The sequence below is a fragment of the Pristiophorus japonicus genome, chromosome 20 (genome assembly GCF_044704955.1).
Source record: "Pristiophorus japonicus isolate sPriJap1 chromosome 20, sPriJap1.hap1, whole genome shotgun sequence".
NCBI lineage: Eukaryota > Metazoa > Chordata > Chondrichthyes > Pristiophoridae > Pristiophorus > Pristiophorus japonicus.
The window spans coordinates 3,314,572-3,333,398 of NC_091996.1; the positions used below are offsets into that span (position 1 = coordinate 3,314,572).

The following is an 18,827-nucleotide window of genomic DNA, read 5'->3' on the forward strand; positions in this document are numbered from 1 at the left end:
ATGCAGCCGCCTCTCCTGCACTCGCGTTGCTAAGGGCCGCAGGCGGTTTCCAGGCCCCGGGTGTCGGGCCTGGCGGAGCCGCAGTGAGAGGTGAGCGGGCGGCAGCTTCCCCCCCGGGGGAGGGAGGGAGAGGCGGCCCGAGCCTGGGCCCGGAGCGGTGTCGGCGGCCCAGCTCCCGGCCCGAGAGTCCCGCCCCTCCCGGGCTGAGAGAGCGGGCCGGATATTCCACTGTGTGGGGCATCGCAGGGGGGGGGTTTAGTGCGCAGGCGCGGGAGGCCACGCCCTCCCCAGGCCTGGGGGTCCTGAGGCCCACTGTGGCCCCTGCCCCGGGGAGCCCAGAGCAAAGGGGGGAGGGGGTTAGTGCGCAGGCGCGGGAGGCCCCGCCCTCCCCAGGCCTGGGGGTCCTGAGGCCCACTGTGGCCCCTGCCCCGGGGAGCCCGGGGGGGGGGGGGGGGGGGGGACTGCCCCCCCGGTCCCGGAGTGGTCCTCGGGCACACACTGGCTCCATCGCCCGGCCTGTGCCCAGTCAGCACCCCTGGGTGGGGGAGGGGGTGGGTGACCAGCCGGGTGAGGCCAGTGTGCCGCTCGACCCACTGACCCTCGCCGTCAGTACGGGGGGTCGGGGGGGGGGGGGGAACGCGCTCCTGCCCGGTCTCCCGTCTTCCACCCTCCGTAAACTGGAGGTGATCCAAAACGCGGCACCCCGTGTCCGAACTCGCCCCAAGTCTCGCTCACCCACCGATGGCGGAGCGATTATAATCAGGGATGGTCAGGAGGGCGGAATTAGAGGAGTGCAGACATCTCGGGGGGTTGTGGGGCTGGAGGAGATTACAGAGATAGGGAGGGGCGAGGGCCATGGAGGGGATTTGTAAACAAGGATGAGAATTTTGAAATCGAGGCGTTGCTTAACCGGGAGCCAATGTAGGTCAGTGAGCACAGGGGGTGATGGGTGAGTGGGACTGGGTGCGAGTTAGGACACGGGGCAGTGAGCACAGGGGGTGATGGGTGAGTGGGACTGGGTGCGAGTTAGGACACAGGGCAGTGAGCACAGGGGGTAATGGGTGAGTGGGACTCGGTGCGAGTTAGGACACGGGTCAGTGAGCACAGCGGGTGATGGGTGAGCGGGACTTGGTGCGAGTTAGGACACGGGGCAGTGAGCACAGGGGATAATGGGTGAGCGGGACTCGGTGTGAGTTAGGACATGGGGCAGTGAGCACAGGGGGTGATGGGTGAGTGGGACTTGGTGCGAGTTAGGACACGGCAGTGAGCACGGGGTGATGGGTGAGCGAGACTGGGTGTGAGTTAGGACACGGGTCAGTGAGCACAGGGGGTGATGGGTGAGTGGGACTGGGTGTGAGTTAGGACACGGGTCAGTGAGCACAGTGGGTGATGGGTGAGTGGGACTGGGTGTGAGTTAGGACACGGGGCAGTGAGCACAGGGGGTGATGGGTGAGTGGGACTGGGTGTGAGTTAGGACACGGGTCAGTGAGCACAGGGGGTGATGGGTGAGTGGGACTGGGTGTGAGTTAGGACACGGGGCAATGAGCACAGGGGGTGATGGGTGAGTGGGACTTGGTGCGAGTTAGGACATGGGGCAGTGAGCACAGGGGGTGATGGGTGAGTGGGACTTGGTGCGAGTTAGGACACGGCAGTGAGCACGGGGTGATGGGTGAGCGAGACTGGGTGTGAGTTAGGACACGGGTCAGTGAGCACAGGGGGTGATGGGTGAGTGGGACTGGGTGTGAGTTAGGACACGGGTCAGTGAGCACAGGGGGTGATGGGTGAGTGGGACTGGGTGTGAGTTAGGACACGGGTCAGTGAGCACAGGGGGTGATGGTGAGTGGGACTGGGTGTGAGTTAGGACACGGGGCAGCGAGCACAGGGGGTGATGGGTGAGCGGGACTGGGTGTGAGTTAGGACACGGGGGCAGCGAGCACAGGGGGTGATGGGTGAGCGGGACTGGGTGTGAGTTAGGACACGGGGTCAGTGAGCACAGGGGGTGATGGGTGAGTGGGACTGGGTGTGAGTTAGGACACGGGGCAGCGAGCACAGGGGGTGATGGGTGAGTGGGACTCGGTGTGAGTTAGGACACGGGGGCATTGAGCACAGGGGGTGATGGGTGAGTTGGCGAGTTAGGACACGGGGTCAGTGAGCACAGGGGGTGATGGGTGAGTTGGACTGGGTGCGAGTTAGGGCAATGGGCACAGGGGGTGATGGGTGAGTGGGACTGGGTGCGTGTTAGGACACGGGGCAGCAGTTTGTTGGATGACCTCGAGGTTAGGTAGGGTGGAAGACAGTAGGCCAGCCAGGAGTGCGTTGGAATAGTCGAGTCTGAAATCAGCATAAATGGTGTTGGTGCAAGAGATAGAGCAGAGTCTCACTCACTCCCGACAGAGATCCTGAGGCCACTCACCCAAAAGGCCATTCCCTGCGAGAGAGTCTGGGTGGTGAATGTCGGGGCTATTTAACCAGGGGTGGCACTGCGGATGTGCTGATCCTGACCCTATCCACACTCTGTCAGCGATGATCGAATGTGGAAACCCAGTGGGACTGTCAGGCTGTTTGTCGCCCACCCATTGTCGGCCGTGTTGGACAGCAGCTGAGCCAGCATGCACCAGGAGTCTGAGTTTGGGCCTGTGTACCTCGCCAGATTTACCCATTCAGCGACTGGAACGGGAGGTGTCTGACATGGATATTAAAGGAATCAAGGGATATGAGGAAAGTGGAGTTGAGGTCAAAGATCACCCATGATCTCATTGAATGGCGGAGCAGGCTTGAGGGGCCGAATGGCCGACTTCTCCTAATTCTTATGTTCTTATTACATGGTTTATTCTCTGACTGATCGATCGTGGGTCACAGTGGCTGAAAACGTCTTGCGTGAGATCATTGATTATCGGGAAGACCAAAGCCATTGTCTTCGGACCTGGCTACACTAAATCCGTTCCCCAGCCACTGGCGCCCTCCCCCTCCATGGCCACTGTCTATGTCACAAGCGCTATATAAATGCAAGTTGTTGTCACTTCAGAAATGCCTTTAATGTCCTAAACATCCTCATGGGCGTACTGGAAGAGACGGACAGTGAAGGAGCTCTTGCGAGGGGTGTGGTGGGTTTTAAGGTGTGATTTGGCGAAGGAGAGGGAGGCAGTGGGGTTTAGCGAGGGAATGCGAGCCTGGTGACTGAAGACACGGCCCCCCCCAGTGGCGGTGCGGAGTGTGCAGTGCAGCACAGGCCAGAGAGGGAGGAACGGGGAGTTCTGGGGGGGGCGGGGGAGAGGCAAGAGCATGCAGGGATTTAAACACGGGGATGTGAATTATAAATTGAAAGAAAGACTTGCATTTATATAGCACCTTTCACGACCGGACGTCTCAAAGTACTTTTCGAGTGTGGTCACGGTTGTAATGTGGGAAACGCGGCAGCCAATTTGCGCACAGCAAGCTCCCACACACAGCAATGTGATAATGACAAGATAATCTGTTTTTCTTTTGTTATGTTGATTCAGGGATAAATATTGGACAGGACACCGGGAATAACTCCCGTGCTCTTCTTCCAAATAGTGCCATGGGATCTTTTACATACACCTGAGAGAGCAGACGGAACCTCTGTTTAACGTCTTATCCGAAAAACTGCCCCTCCGACAGTGAAGCACTCCCCCAGTACTGCCCCTCCGACAGTGCAGCACTCCCTCAGTACTGCCCCTCCGACAGTGCGGCACTCCCTCAGTACTGCTCCTCCGACAGTGAAGCACTCGCTCAGTACTGCCCCTCCGACACTGCAGCTCTCCCTCAGTACTGCCCCTCCGACAGTGCGGCACTCCCTCAGTACTGCCCCTCCGACAGTGAAGCACTCCCTCAGTACTGCCCCTCCGACAGTGAAGCACTCCCTCAGTACTGCCCCTCCAACAGTGCGGCACTCCCTCAGTACTGCCCCTCTGACAGTGAAGCACTCCCTCAGTACTGCCCCTCCGACAGTGCAGCACTCCCTCAGTACTGCCCCTCCGACAGTGCAGCTCTCCCTCAGTACTGCCCCTCCGACAGTGCAGCTCTCCCTCAGTACTGCCCCTCCGACAGTGCAGCTCTCTCTCAGTACTGCCCCTCCGACAGTGCGGCTCTCCCTCAGTACTGCCCCTCCGACAGTGCAGCTCTCCCTCAGTACTGCCCCTCCGACAGTGCAGCTCTCCCTCAGTACTGCCCCTCCGACAGTGCAGATCTCTCTCAGTACTGCCCCTCCGACAGTGCAGCTCTCCCTCAGTACTGACCCTCCGACAGTGCGGCGCTTCCCTGGGGGCATGGGAGCCAGTACCAGTCAGCGAGCACAGGGGGTGGTGGGTGAAGGGGACTTGGTACAAGTTAGGACACGGGGCAGCAAAGGTTTGATGAGCTGAAGATTGTGGTGGGTGACTGGGTGGGGGGCAGGGCGGGTGGAGGAACAGTCCTGAGATGACAAATGTTGGGATGAGGGTCAGTGTCCCTGAACACTACGTGTGGGTCTGCCTCACAGCTGAAGGCTTGAGCAGGACCCAGTGTCTGTGTATTAAACTGCTCCATTGTTCTAGACATTAAAAAGTGAAGAGAGAGATTGCGTTTCCTAACCTGCTATACTCTCATTAATACATAACTCTGCTCCATCAACATGTCACCCGTAGGGTCTGCTGTGATCTTCAGGCCCTGAGTTAGGATTAGATGTAAATGTTGATGTATTTTTGTCATGTTAGAGTAGTAATTGGAGACTGTCAATCTCCCGTCCCTTGCCCATTTGCATATCCAAGCACTTTTTAAATGTGGTGAGGGTTTCTGCCTCTACCACCCTTTCAGGCCGTGAGTTCCAGACCCCCAACACCCTCTGGGTGAAGACATTTCCCCTCAAATCCCCTCTAACCTTTCTACCAATTACTTTAAACCAGGGAGCACACACACTCATACTCATCACCCTCCCCCCCCCCACTCTCCCTCTCTCGCACATTCTCGCGCACACTCCCTCCCTCTCTCTCGCACACTCTCCCTCTCTGGCTCACTCGCACACTCCCTCTGTCGCGCACACTCCCTCGCGCGCACCCTCTCTCTCGCGCGCACTCGCTCTCTCTCTCGCTCTCGCGCTCTCTCTCGCGCGCGCGCTCTCGCTCGCTCTCTCGCGCTCTCTTGCTCTCTCTCTCTTGCTCTCTCTCTCGCGCGCGCTCTCTCTCTCTCGCTCTCGCGCGCGCGCTCTCGCTCTCTCTCGCGCGCTCGCTCTCTCGCGTGCTCGCTCTCGCGCGCTCTCTCTCGCGCTCTCGCTCTCTCTGTCTCTCGCGCGCTCTCTCGCTCTCTGTCTCTCTCTCTCGCTCTCGCTCTGTCTCTCGCTCTCGAGCTCACTCTCGCTCGCGCTCTGTCTCTCTCTCTCTCTCGCGCGCTCTCGCTCTCTCTCGCGCGCTCTCGCTCTCTCTCGCGCGCTCTCGCTCTCTCTCGCGCTCGCTCTCTGTCTCTCGCTCTCGAGCTCTCTCTCGCGCGCGCGCTCTCGCTCTCTCTCTTGCGCGCTCGCTCTCTTGCACGCTCTCTTTCGCGCTCTCTCGGATTGGGACTTGAACCCACAAGCTTCTGACTTAGAGGTGAGTCTGCTGCCCACTGAGTCATGGCTGAAAACTTTACCACATTTGAAAAGTACTTGGATGTGCACTTGAAGTGCCGTAACCTACAGGGCTACGGACCAAGAGTTGCAAAGTGGGATTAGGCTGGGTAGCTCTTTGTCGGCCGGCGCGGACACGATGGGCCGAAATGGCCTCCGTCCGTGCTGTAAATTTCTGATTCTATGGCACCCTTCCTGTGAGTATAAATGTGAACTGCCCTCTGTACCAAGCCCGTTATCAGCGGTTCAAGGCGGCTCACCCACCACCTACTCTGGGCAACTGGGGAGGGGCAATAAATGTCGGCCTTGCCAGCGACGCCCACATCCCCAGAATGAATTAAAAAATCATACTGGCAGAAAGTCGAGGAGAGAGCCGGAGAACGTGGGAGGCTCTCTGTCAAACTGACCTGTACAGCGAGCACCGACCTTACGCCCAAACTCAGCGTCTCGGAGCGCAGGGCTCACAGCAGGGCCCTGGGGTTCCTGTGTCACACAGTTAGACAGCACAGGAGGAGGCCATTGGGCCCATCGAGCCTGTGCCGGCTCTGTGACAGAGCGATCCAATCCGTCCCACTCCCCGCTCTGTCCCCACAGCCCGGCACATTTCCCCCCAAGTATTTATCCAATTCCCGTTTGAAAGTTACTATTGAATCTGCTCCCACCGCCCTTTCAGGCAGCGCATTCCCGATCACAACAACTCGCTGCGTAAACACGTTCTCCCCATCTCCCCCTCTGGTACTTTTGCCAATTACCCTAAATCTGTGCCCTTTGGTTACCGTGCCTCCCACCACTGCTTATTTACTCTCTCAAATCTCTTCTTAACGTTCTCTGTAGCAAGGAGAACAACCCCAGCTTCTCCAGTCTCTCCACCCAACTGAGGTCCCTCATCTCCAGAACCATTCTGGTAAATCTTTCCTGCACTCTCTCCAACCTTCTCTTTTTCTCAACAGAAGTCCTGTGATCCCGAAATAGTTCACCCTAGAAACCGGGCGCCCAGATAACCGTCACAGCATCGTGTAACGACCTGTCTGGGCGGGCGTCTCCCCGTGATGTCCGTCATTCATGTCTGCCGTCATGGAGACGCCGCAAAGCCATCAACAGGTGTGTCTGGGGGTCGGGAGACGATTCTCAGGGTGTCCTGAGAGACACCAGGACCCCGCGAGAGGGCAGGTCCTCTGAGGGGGCGGCCTGTCGGGTTGTACGTGGTGTATTTGTCCTGGCTGGGGGGCAGGGAGATGGTCAGGGTCCCGATAAGGTCGGCGGAGGGGGGAGGGAAGGAGAGAGAGACAGTGGGGGGCGCGGGGGGAGAGAGACGGTGGTGGGGGAAGACGGTCGGGGTCCCGGGGAGATGGTGGGGGTAGACAGTAAGAGGTCGGGGTCTCGGGGAGACAGTAAGATCGGGGACCCGGGGAAACGGTGGGGGCGGGGGGGGGGGAGAAGAGACGGTCGGGGTCCCGGGGAGATGGTGGGGGGGGGGGGTAGACAGTAAGAGGTCGGGGTCTCGGGGAGACAGTAAGATCGGGGACCCGGGGAAACGGTGGGGGCGGGGGGGGGGGAGAAGAGACGGTCGGGGTCCCGGGGAGATGGTGGGGGGGGGGGGTAGACAGTAAGAGGTCGGGGTCTCGGGGAGACGGTGGGGGGGGGGGGTAGACAGTAAGAGGTCGGGGTCTCGGGGAGACAGTAAGGTCGGGGAGACGGGGAGACGGTGGGGGCGGGGGGGGAGAAGAGACGGTCGGGGTCCCGGGGAGACGGTACAGTCAATGGGTGGGGGGAGACAGCAAGGCTGGGCTGTGGTATACCCCACATCAGTCGGAGACGATTCTCGTGGCGGCTGAGTGCTGCCAGAACCTGAAGCTGGAAGTGGAGCTGAGTGTTTCACTGCCCCCTGGTGGCAGGTTGCTGAGCTTCACCCACCGGGGCCTGGTGGGCAACTCACTGAGGATTGACCGGAATCCCCACAAACATTACTCGCCTGACCCTTTGCCTATTGCTGGCCACTCACTGTCTGATCACCATATTATTAATGTAGTGCTGATCTCCTCATCACGATTCCACATGCAATAAGTTCAGTAGCAGGTTGGGCAGGTCGTGTATGGTCTCCCCCTGCCCACAGGGTCAGTCGTGTACTGAGGTGTTGGCTGTGGCTCAGTGGGCAGCACCTGAATCAGAAGGTTGTGGTTCACTCCAGAAATGTGACCACAATAATCTCGGTTAATATTCTCGGAGGAGACATTAAACCGAGGCCCCGTCTGCTCTCTCAGGTGGATGTAAAATTTCCCGTGGCCACTATTCGAAGAAGAGCAGGGGAGTTATCCCCGGTGTCCTGGGGCCAATATTTATCCCTCAATCAACATCACTAAAACAGATTATCTGGTCATTATCACAGTGCTGTTTGTGGGAGCTTGCTGTGCGCAAATTGGCTGCTGCGTTTCCCACATTACAACAGTCACTACACTCCAAAAGTACTTCATTGGCTGTAAAGCGCTTTGAGACGTCGGTAGTTGTGAAAGGTCTTTAAATTGAGCGTTGCCTGTTGCACGTTTGCCGCTCACAGTTTTGGCCGTGTTCCCGTAGGTGCTGCCCGTCCTCCAGAGAGACCGATGGGGACCCCGCTCCGCCTCCTCGCACCGCTGATCCCGCCTTGTTCCTCTGCGGAAGCCCAAGGATGCAGCAGCCGGCTCGGCGTGTCACCGGCGACGGCAGCAGGGCACCTGTGAGGGATTTCTCCAGACCAGGACGATTACTGAAGCCGGGTCTCTGGCCGTGTGCCGTGGCGGCTGCCGGCCCAGAATGGGCGAGCGGACCGGTGCCCCGAGTCCGATGGGCGGATCGCGGCAGGGAACCCTGGAGAGCGGGAGCGCCCGGCCGCGGGACCCGGAGGCGACGCCGCTCTTGCTCGGCGACACGGTGAGGCACCCCGCCGAGGAGCTGGGCCTGCGGGTGCCCAGACCCCCGGTCCGGCCCAAGCCCCCGCGCCAGGGCAAGCTGCAACGCCTGCCCTTGCTGGAGGGCCGTCCGCCGGGCCGGGCGGTCAGGAGCAGCGGGGACAGCTCGTCCGAGCCCCTCGACACCGACTCGTCCTGCGGCTCGATGTACGGCGATCTGTCGGGCTCTCCGGTGCCCTGCCTCCGGGGCCGATCCGCCATGGCTCCACAAAGAGCAGCCCAGGCCCGCCCCAGCAGCAGCAGCAGCAGCAGCATGTGCGAGTGCGACACCAGTGAGTCGCCCAGCAGCGCGGCGGAGTACCACACCGGCCCCCAGCTCGGCAAAGGCCCCCCCGAGGGGAAGGCAGCCCTCCCGGCCAACAGGAGACTGCCCCCCGTGGCACCCGGCAAGCCCCTCCCTCCCCTGATCATCAACCTGGACTCGGCGTCACTAAGGACCAGTAATCGGATCGACCAGGATTATGCGGATTACATTCACGTGACTCACAGGGAGGTGCGAAGCCAGATTAGTGACCCCGTCCTGTCGCAGGGCACGGAGGACAGCCGCTCCTCCATCTCCATGAGCTCCTCGATCAGTGCCTTGTTTCCAGTCCGCTCGCAGGATCTTCGCAGCAGGTACGGCGGTGGAGGGAGAGACCTGGGAATTAACGTGTGGAAGCCTCTTAGCTGCCGCTGTCTGTAATACCCCACGAGTCAGTGTTAGCTCACTGAGTTACTCTCGCCTCTCAGTCACAGGTCGTTGGTTCAAATCCAACATAATCCAGGCTGACAGTCCCGGTGCCCTGTGGGACTGGGCCCTTCCCCCGGTGCCCTGTGGGACTGGGCCCTACCCCCGGTGCCCTGTGGGACTGGGCCCTTCCCCCGGTGCCCTGTGGGACTGGGCCCTTCCCCCGGTGCCCTGTGGGACTGGGCCCCTTCCCCCGGTGCCCTGTGGGACTGGGCCCTTCCCCCGGTGCCCTGCCCTGTGGGACTGGGCCCTTCCCCCGGTGCCCTGTGGGACTGGGCCCTTCCCCCGGTGCCCTGTGGGACTGGGCCCTTCCCCCGGTGCCCTGTGGGACTGGGCCCTACCCCCGATGCCCTGCCCTGTGGGACTGGGCCCTACCCCCGGTGCCCTGTGGGACTGGGCCCTTCCCCCGGTGCCCTGTGGGACTGGGCCCTTCCCCCGGTGCCCTGGGGGACTGGGCCCTTCCCCTGGGTTTCTCAATATAACATCACCCTAGTGGGAACGGGATCAAGAAATGGACAGTGACCTTGAACAGACCAGCAGTACCAGGCTGGAGGCAATAGAACCTCGATGGTGTGTGCATGCATGACTGCACTCCCTCATCACCGGAGACAAGTGATGGAGAGTCTAGAACACGGGGTCACAGTCTCAGAATAAGGGGTTGGCCATTTAGGACTGAGCTGAGGAGAAATTTCTTCACTCGGAGGGTGGTGAATCTTTGGAATTCATTGACTGTGGGACTGGAGTCACATATCGGCCAGACCGGGTAAGGGCGGCAGATTTCCTTCCCTAAAGGACACTCGTGAACCAGATGGGTTTTTACGACAATCCGGTAGTTTAATGGTCGCCGTTACCACGTGCGACTAGCTTTTTATTCCAGATTTATTTAATTAACTAAATTTAAATTCCCCAGTTGCCGTGGTGGGATTTGAACTTGTGTCTCTGTATCATTAGTCCAGGCCCCTGGAGTATTAGCTCAGTAACATAACCACTAGGCCACCGTCCCCTGTACTGCGAGGGTGGGATGAATTGTAGCCCCGTGTCTGGACTTTAACACCCACCTCTGTGTTTGTTCAGGAGTTACCTGGAGGGGAGTCTCCTGGCCAGTGGAGCACTGTTGGGAGCCAGTGAATTGGACCGTTACTTCCCTGACCGACAGATCAGGGTGTTTATCGCCACCTGGAACATGCAAGGCCAGAAGGTGAGTAACTGTGGCCCTCGAGGAACTGGCACCAGAGGCAGAAACCCTCGGGGAGAGGAATCACCAGCCTGCCTTGTCCCGCAATGGCGGAAAGACTGGTCGGCGTGGTTACTGAGCTGGCCACCTGTGTGGAGGGGAAGGGGGGGGCGGGTGCTCAGTGAGGGGGGGGCGGGGCACTCATTGAGGCGGAGGGGCGCTCTATGGGGGGGGGGGGCGGGAAACGCTCTGTGAGGGGGAGAGAATCGCTCAATGAGGGGTGGGGGGGAATCGCTCTGGGGGGGAAATCACTCAGTGGTGGTTGGGCGGGGGGAATCGCTCGGTGGGGGGAGGAATCACTCAGTGGTGGTTGGGCGGGGGGAATCGCTCGGTGGGGTGGAGAACGCTCAGTGAGGGGGGAGGCCTCCGAGCGGTACGGGCCAGGCCCCTCCCCCAGGTCTGATCGCGGACCTGTGCCGGTCTCAGCCGGGGCTGAGGTTGCCCCTGGCACCCGAAGGTGTGGGCTAAATAAAACACCGGGGGTTCCCGCTGCCGAAGGTTATTCAGTGCCCCACCCCACAACCATCCACCCACAATCCCAGTTGGAATACAATATGCATGCGGGAATTACACAGTATTAAATTGTGTGTAAAAGCTTTAGGACAGGCCTGAACGCACTGCAGAGATGCTCGTCCTTTCTTAAAAAAAGTAAGACTTGCATTTATAGAGCGCCTTTCACGACCACCTTACGTCTCAAAACGCTTCACAGCCAATGGAGTACTTTTGGAGTGTAGTCACTGTTGTAATGTAGGAAACACTCAGCCAATTTGTACAGGGCAAGCTCCCAAAAACAGCAATCTGATAATTGTTGTGTATCTGTAAAGCATGCACTCCCATGTTCCGCCACCAGGGAGCTCATCCCCTGAAGTCCCAAGGGATCCCAGCATTCCTTGGGAGCACTGTATATAAGCCGGCCCCTAAAGCATGTTCCTCACTCTGGAGTGTCTTATAAAAGACTGAGGTTACTGTTACTTTAACCTCCCTGTGTGCAGTCTCATCTGTGTTAGGAACACAATAACTGGCGACGAGTATACAAATCCAATGCAAAGATGCAGCAAACTGTGGGCATCCTGGAGAAGTTCTCGGAGGGTGAGGACTGGGACGCCTATGTCGAATGGCTAGACCAGTACTTTGTAGCCAACGAGCTGGACGGAGAAGGAAGCGCTGCAAAAAGGAGAGCGGTCCTCCTCACAATCTGCGGGGCACCGACCTACAGCCTCATGAAGAATCTTCTGGCTCCGGTGAAACCCACAGATAAAGTCATATGAGGAGCTGTGTACACTGGTTCGGGAGTATCTTAACCCGAGGGAGAGCGTGTTGATGGCGAGGTATCGGTTCTACACGTGCCAGCGATCTGAAGGTCAGGAAGTCGCGAGCTGCGTCGCCGTGCTAAGGCGACTTGCAGGACAATGTGAGTTTGATGGCTACCTGGAGCAAATGCTCAGAGACTTTTTTGTACTGGGCATTGGCCACGAGATCATCCTACGAAAACTTTTGACTGTAGAGACACCGACCCTCAGTAAGCTTTAGAGGGGATATACTAGCTTTGGAGAGGGTACAGAGATGATTCACTAGGCTGATTCCGGAGATGAGGGGGTTACCTTATGATGATAGATTGCGTAGACTGGGTCTTTACTCCTTGGAGTTCAGAAGGATGAGGGGTGATCTTATAGAAACATTTAAAATAATGAAAGGGATAGACAAGATAGAGGCAGAGAGGTTGTTTTCACTGGTCGGGGAGACTAGAACTAGGGGGCTCAGCCTCAAAATACGGGGGAGCCAATTTAAAACCGAGTTGAGAAGGAATTTCTTCTCCCAGGGGGTTGTGAATCTGTGGAATTCTCTGCCCAGGGAAGCAGTTGAGGCTAGCTCATTGAATGTATTCAAATCACAGATAGATAGATTTTTAACCAATAAGGGAATTAAGGGTTACGGGGAGAGGGCGGGTAAGTGGAGCTGAGTCCACAGCCAGATCAGCCATGATCTTGTTGAATGGCGGAGCAGGCTCGAGGGGCTAGATGGCCTACTCCTGTTCCTAATTCTTATGTTCTTATTATGTAAGGCCATTGCGATAGCACAGGCGTTTATGTCCACAAGTGATAACACCAAACAAATATTTCAGCACACAAGTGCTAGCAATGTTCATAAATTAACTGGAACTGTGTTTGCGAGCAGAAATGTACAGGGCAGAAACCACGAGTCTCCAACTGCCAGCAGGCCTCGGGTGATCCAGATGACTGAAAGTCCCCAACAAAGGATGAATGCAAGACAATTCACACCTTGTTGGCTTTGGCGTTGTGGAGGCTTCCATTCAGCCTATTCATGCCGCTGCAAAGGGTATGTTTGCAAGAGCTGTGGAACAATGGGGCACCTCCAACGAGCTGCAAGCTCTGCAAAACCTGCTAACCACCACGTGGCAGAGGAAGATCGGTCCATGGTGGATCAAAGCAATTTCGAGCCTCAGAGAGAGGAGGCAAATGCTGAAGTACACGGGGTGCACACATTTTTGACGAAATGCCCACCTATAATGCGAAACGTAAAATTGAATGGCTTACCTGTAGCCATGGAACTGGACACTGGCGCTAGCCAATCCATCATGAGTAAAAAGATGTTTGAGAGACTGTGGTGCAACAAGGCATTCAGACCAGCCCTGAGCCCCATCCACACGAAACTGAGAACATGCACCAAAGAGCTTATCACTGTCCTGGGCAGTGCCATGGTCAAGGTCACCTACGAGGGCACGGTGCAGGAACTGCCACTCTGGATTGTCCCGGGCGATGGCCCCACACTGCTTGGAAGGAACTGGCTGGGCAAAATCCGCTGGAACTGGGATGGCATCCGAGTGCTATCACATGTCAATGAGGCCTCATGTACCCAGATTCTTAACAAATTTCTTCCCTTTTTGAGCCAGGTATTGGAAACTTTTCCGGGGCGAAGGTGTGGATCCACTTGGTCCCAGAGGCATGACCCATTCACCACAAGGTGCGAGCGGTACCTCACGTGATGAGGGAGAGAGTGGAAATCGAGCTGGACAGGCTGCAACACGAGGGCATCATCTCCCCAGTGGAATTCAGCGAGTGGGCCAGCCCGATTGTTCCAGTACTCAAAAGTGATGGCATGGTCAGGATTTGCGGCGATTATAAAGTAACTATTAATCGTTTCTCGCTACAGGACTAATACCCGCTACCTAAGGCAGACGACCTATTTGCGACGCTGGCAGGAGGCAAGGCGTTCACCAAGCTCGACCTGACTTCGGCCTACATGACGCAGGAGCTGGAGGAGTCTTCGAAGGGCCTCACCTGCATCAACACGCACAAGGGACTGTTCATCTACAACAGATGCCCGTTTGGAATTCGGTCGGATCCCAGCGATCTTCCAGAGAAACATGGAGAGCCTACTCAAGTCGGTACCACACACAGTGGTCCTTCGGGATGACATATTCGTCACGGGTTGGGATACCGTTGACCACCTACAAAACCTGGAGGAGGTCCTCCAGCGACTGGATCGCGTAGGGCTGCGACTGAAGAGGTCGAAATGCGTCTTCATGGCAACAGAAGTGGAGTTTTTGGGGAGAAAGATCGCGGCGAACGGCATTCGGCCCACAGACGCCAAGACAGAGGCTATCAGGAACACGCCCAGGCCACAGAACGTCACGGAGCTGCGGTCGTTCCTGGGACTCCTCAACTACTTTGGTAACTTCCTACCGGGGTTAAGCACCCTTTTAGAGCCCCTACATGTGTTATTGCGTAAAGGTGAGAACTGGGTATGTGGAAAAAAAACAAGTAATTGCTTTTGAGAAAGCCAGAAACATTTTATGCTCCAACAAGCTGCTTGTATTGTATAACCCGTGTAAAAGACTTGTGTTAGCATGTGACGCGTCGTCGTACGGAGTCGGGGGTGTATTACATCAAGCTAACATTGCGGGGAAGTTGCAACCTGTCGCCTATGCCTCCAGGAGCTTGTCTAAGGCCGAGAGGGCCTACAGCATGATTGAGAAAGAGGCATGAGCGTGTGTGTTCGGGGTAAAGAAAATGCATCAAATTTGAGCTGGAAACCGATCACAAGCCCCTCATATCCCTGTTCACTGAAAACAAGGGGATAAATACTAATGCCTCAGACCGCATACAAAGGTGGGCACTCGCGCTATCAGTGTATAACTATACCATCCGCCACTGGCCAGGCACCGAGAACTGTGCGGATGCTCTCAGTCGGCTACCATTGCCCACCACAGGGGTGGAAATGGCGCAGCCTGCAAACTTGTTGATGGTCATGGAATAGTTTGAAAATGATAAATTACCTGTCACGGCCCGCCAGATTAGGACTTGGACCAGCCAAGATCCTCTGCTGTCCCTAGTAAAAAACTGTGTACTGCATGGTAGCTGGGCCAGCATCTCCGTTGAAATGCAAGAGCCAATCAAGCAGTTCCAGCGGCGAAAGGACGAACTGTCCATTCAGGCAGACTGCCTGTTGTGGGGTAACCGCGTACTGCAACCAAAAAAGGGCAGGGAGACGTTCATCTCGGATCTCCACAGCACACACCCGGGTATAGTGATGATGAAAGCGATAGCCAGATCCCACGTGTGGTGGCCCGGTATTGACTCTGACTTAGAGTCCTGTGTACGGCAATGCAGCGTGTGTGCTCAGTTGAGTAACGTGTCCAAAGAGGCACCACTAAGTTTGTGGTCCTGGCCCTCCAGACCATGGTCGAGGATCCATGTCGACTATGCGGGCCCGTTTCCCGGTAAAATGTTCCTGGTGGTGGTGGATGCTTTTTCAAAATGGATTGAATGTGAAATAATGTCGGGAAGCACCGCCACCATTGAAAGCCTGAGGGCCATGTTTGCCACCCACGGCCTGCCTGACATACTGGTCAGTGACAACGGGCCATGTTTCACCAGTGCCGAATTTAAAGAATTCATGACCCGCAATGGGATCAAACATGTCACCTCGGCCCCGTTTAAACCAGCCTCCAATGGGCAGGCAGAGCGGGCAGTACAAACCATCAAACAGAGCCTTAAACGAGTCACAGAAGGCTCACTCCAAACCCGCCTGTCTCGAGTACTGCTCAGCTACCGCACGAGACCCCACTCACTCACAGGGGCGCCCCCGGCTGAGCTACTCATGAAAAGGACACTTAAAACCAGACTCTCGCTGGTTCACCCCAACCTGCATGATCAGGTAGAGAGCAGGCGGCAGCAACAAAATGTAAACGATGGTCGCGCCACTGTGTCACGGGAAATTGATCTGAATGACCCTGTGTATGTGCTAAACTATGGACATGGTCCCAAGTGGATCGCGGGCACGGTGATAGCTAAAGAAGGGAGTAGGGTGTTTGTAGTCAAACTAGACAATGGACACATTTACAGAAAGCACCTGGACCAAACGAGGCTGCAGTTCACAGACTGCCCTGAACAACACACAGCACACACCACCTTTTTCGAGCCCACAACACACACCCAAAGGATCAACGACACCACCCCGGACCAGGAAATCGAACCCATCACGCCCAACAGCTCAGCAAGGCCAGGCTCACCCAGCAGCCCTGCGGGGCCAACAACACGCCAGCCTAGCGAGGGCACAGCCAACACACCAGAACAGACATTTGTACCGAGACGGTCCACCAGGGAAAGAAAGGCTCCTGACCGCCTCACCTTGTAAATAGTTTTCACTTTGACTTTGGGGGGAGTGATGTTGTGTATCTGTAAAGCATGCACTCCCATGTTCCGCCACCAGGGAGCGCATCCCCTGAAGTCCCAAGGGATCCCAGCATCCCTTGGGAGCACTGTATATAAGCCGGACCCTAAGGACTGTTCCTCACTCTGGAGTGTCTTATTAAAGACTGAGGTCACTGTCACTTTAACCTCCCTGTGTGCTCCTCATCTGTGTTAGGAACACAATAGTGATAATGACCCGATAAGTTGTTTTTGTTATTTTGATTGAGGGATAAATATTGGCCCAGGACACCAGGGATAACTCCCCTGCTCTTCTTCGAAATAGTGCCGTGGGAATTTTTACGTCCACCTGAGAGCAGATGGGGCCTCGGTTTAACGTCTCATCTGAAAACTGGTACCTCCGACAGTGCAGCACTCCCTCAGTACTGCACTGGGAGTGTCAGCCTGGAGTGGGACTTGAACCCACAACCGTCTGACTCAGACAAGTGTGCTGCCCACTGAGCCACAGCTGACACTGTGCTCCTGCCTTGATCGAGAATAATGAACTCGGCCAGCGGGCCAGATCTGGAACCTGGGACCCCGCACCCCTCCCCGCGCGGGACACTTAACCAACTGAGCCAGAGGGAGGTAGTCTCAGTGATTGGATCGGATCGCATTCACTGTCGGGAGTAAGCCTGTTGGTAACTGGTGCTGCTTCTACTCTCCCACAGGAATTCCCGGACACTCTGGAGGACCTCCTCTTGCCCTGTGACTCTCTCTACACTCAGGATCTGTACATCATCGGTACCCAGGAAGGAATCCCAGACAGGTAACAGGATCTCGGCGTCATGTGTCTGATTCCATCATTTCTTCTCTTTCCCCTCCCAAATCCCTTCCCTTTCCAACATGCAGTGATTCCTGTCCAGTTCTAATGCTGTCAGTTTCCAACCAGAACCTCACCTCACTCCTTCATGTGTGATCCCGTACACCGAGACTCATTGTGGTATCAGCCGTTACTCAGGGGGTAGTACTCTCACCTTTCAGAAGGTCAGGGTTCATATCCCACTCCAGAGACTTGAGCCCATAGTCCAGGCTGACATTCCCAGTGCAGTGCTGAGGGAGCGCCATACTGTCGGAGGGGCAGTACTGAGGGAGTGCTGCGCTGTCAGAGGGGCGGTACTGAGGGAGCGCCGCACTGTCGGAGGGGCAGTACTGAGGGAGTGCTGCGCTGTCAGAGGGGCGGTACTGAGGGAGCGCCGCACTGTCGGAGGGGCAGTACTGAGGGAGTGCCGCACTGTCGGAGGGGCAGTACTGAGGGAGTGCTGCGCTGTCAGAGGGGCGGTACTGAGGGAGCCCCGCACTGTCGGAGGGGCAGTACTGAGGGAGTGCTGCACTGTGGGAGGGGCAGTACTGAGGGAGTGCTGCACTGTCGGAGGGGCAGTACTGAGGGAGCGCCGCACTGTCGGAGGGGCGGTACTGAGGGAGCGCCGCACTGTCGGAGGGGCAGTACTGAGGGAGCGCTGTACTGTCGGAGGGCAGTACTGAGGGAGCCCCGCACTGTCGGAGGGGCAGTACTGAGGGAGCGCCGCACTGTCGGAGGGGCGGTACTGAGGGAGCGCCGCACTGTCGGAGGGGCAGTACTGAGGGAGTGCTGCATTGTCGGAGGGGCAGTACTGAGGGAGTGCCGCACTGTCGGGGGGCAGTACTGAGGGAGTGCTGCACTGTCGGAGGGGCAGTACTGAGGGAGCGCCACACTGTCGGAGGGGCAGTACTGAGGGAGTGCTGCACTGTCGGGGGGCAGTACTGAGGGAGTGCTGCACTGTCGGAGGGCAGTACTGAGGGAGCACTGCACTGTCGGAGGGGCAGTACTGAGGGAGCACTGCACTGTCGGAGGGGCAGTACTGAGGGAGTGCTGCACTGTCGGAGGGCAGTACTGAGGGAGCACTGCACTGTCGGAGGGCAGTACTGAGGGAGTGCTGCACTGCCACACAACCATATTCATGGCCACCCCCTCGACCGTGTCATCTCTCGTGGCCTCGCTAATCCCTCAATTCTGACCACTTTCTTGTATCGCTTCCCCCCCAAACCTACCTCCATGTGTGTCCGCCCCAGAAAAGACTCTCTCCCAACTCTTTTACAACTGCACCACCACCTTTGATTAAAACGTTTACTTTATCTGGCCGCCCCCCCGGTACGACCCTCATCTTTGCTCCCATAAGTCCAAGGGACGCAGACTTGAATGGATGTGCAGACAACTGTTTTCGCCATTCACTGCCAGATCTGATTGGACCACATAAAGCATCATCAGCTCCTGCTCTCGTCTGCCAAAATTGCTCACTATTCCAGAATCATTCTGGAATGCAAAGATAAATCCTGGCTTTTATTCTCCACTGCTAACCATCTTCTTACCCCCCCCCCCACCACAGTCTTCCACCTTCACCTCCGATAATGTGTGTGAGGAGCTCATGGACTTCTTTGTCGTTAAGATTGAGACTATCCAATCAGCTGCCTCTGCCTCTTCTCTTCCTTCCCCGAGCCCACCGGGCCAAACTTCCTCTAAGGATGTCCCCCTGCCCTAGCCCTGACCTCATGACCTCTCCATGCTCATCCTGTCCATGAGACCCACTTCCTGCTCCCTCGACCCTATTCCCACCAAACTGCTCACCACCCAACT

The 18,827-nt window shown here is 57.1% G+C and overlaps 1 protein-coding gene across 3 annotated transcripts in view; it reads left to right on the forward strand.

Annotated features, from left to right (window-relative positions):
* inpp5e (inositol polyphosphate-5-phosphatase E) overlaps positions 1-18,827 on the forward strand; it is a 38,716-nt gene continuing 19,889 nt past the window's right edge. For 2 of the 3 annotated variants that reach the window (XM_070863648.1, XM_070863651.1), the window contains exons 1-5: positions 1-90; positions 6,547-6,697; positions 8,171-9,156; positions 10,343-10,466; positions 16,885-16,982. In XM_070863648.1, the coding sequence (XP_070719749.1) occupies positions 8,387-9,156; positions 10,343-10,466; positions 16,885-16,982 (992 nt within the window). In that variant the 5' untranslated portion in view covers positions 1-90; positions 6,547-6,697; positions 8,171-8,386. The remainder of the gene's footprint in view (positions 91-6,546; positions 6,698-8,170; positions 9,157-10,342; positions 10,467-16,884; positions 16,983-18,827) is intronic. The other variant, XM_070863650.1, reaches the window with a different exon arrangement.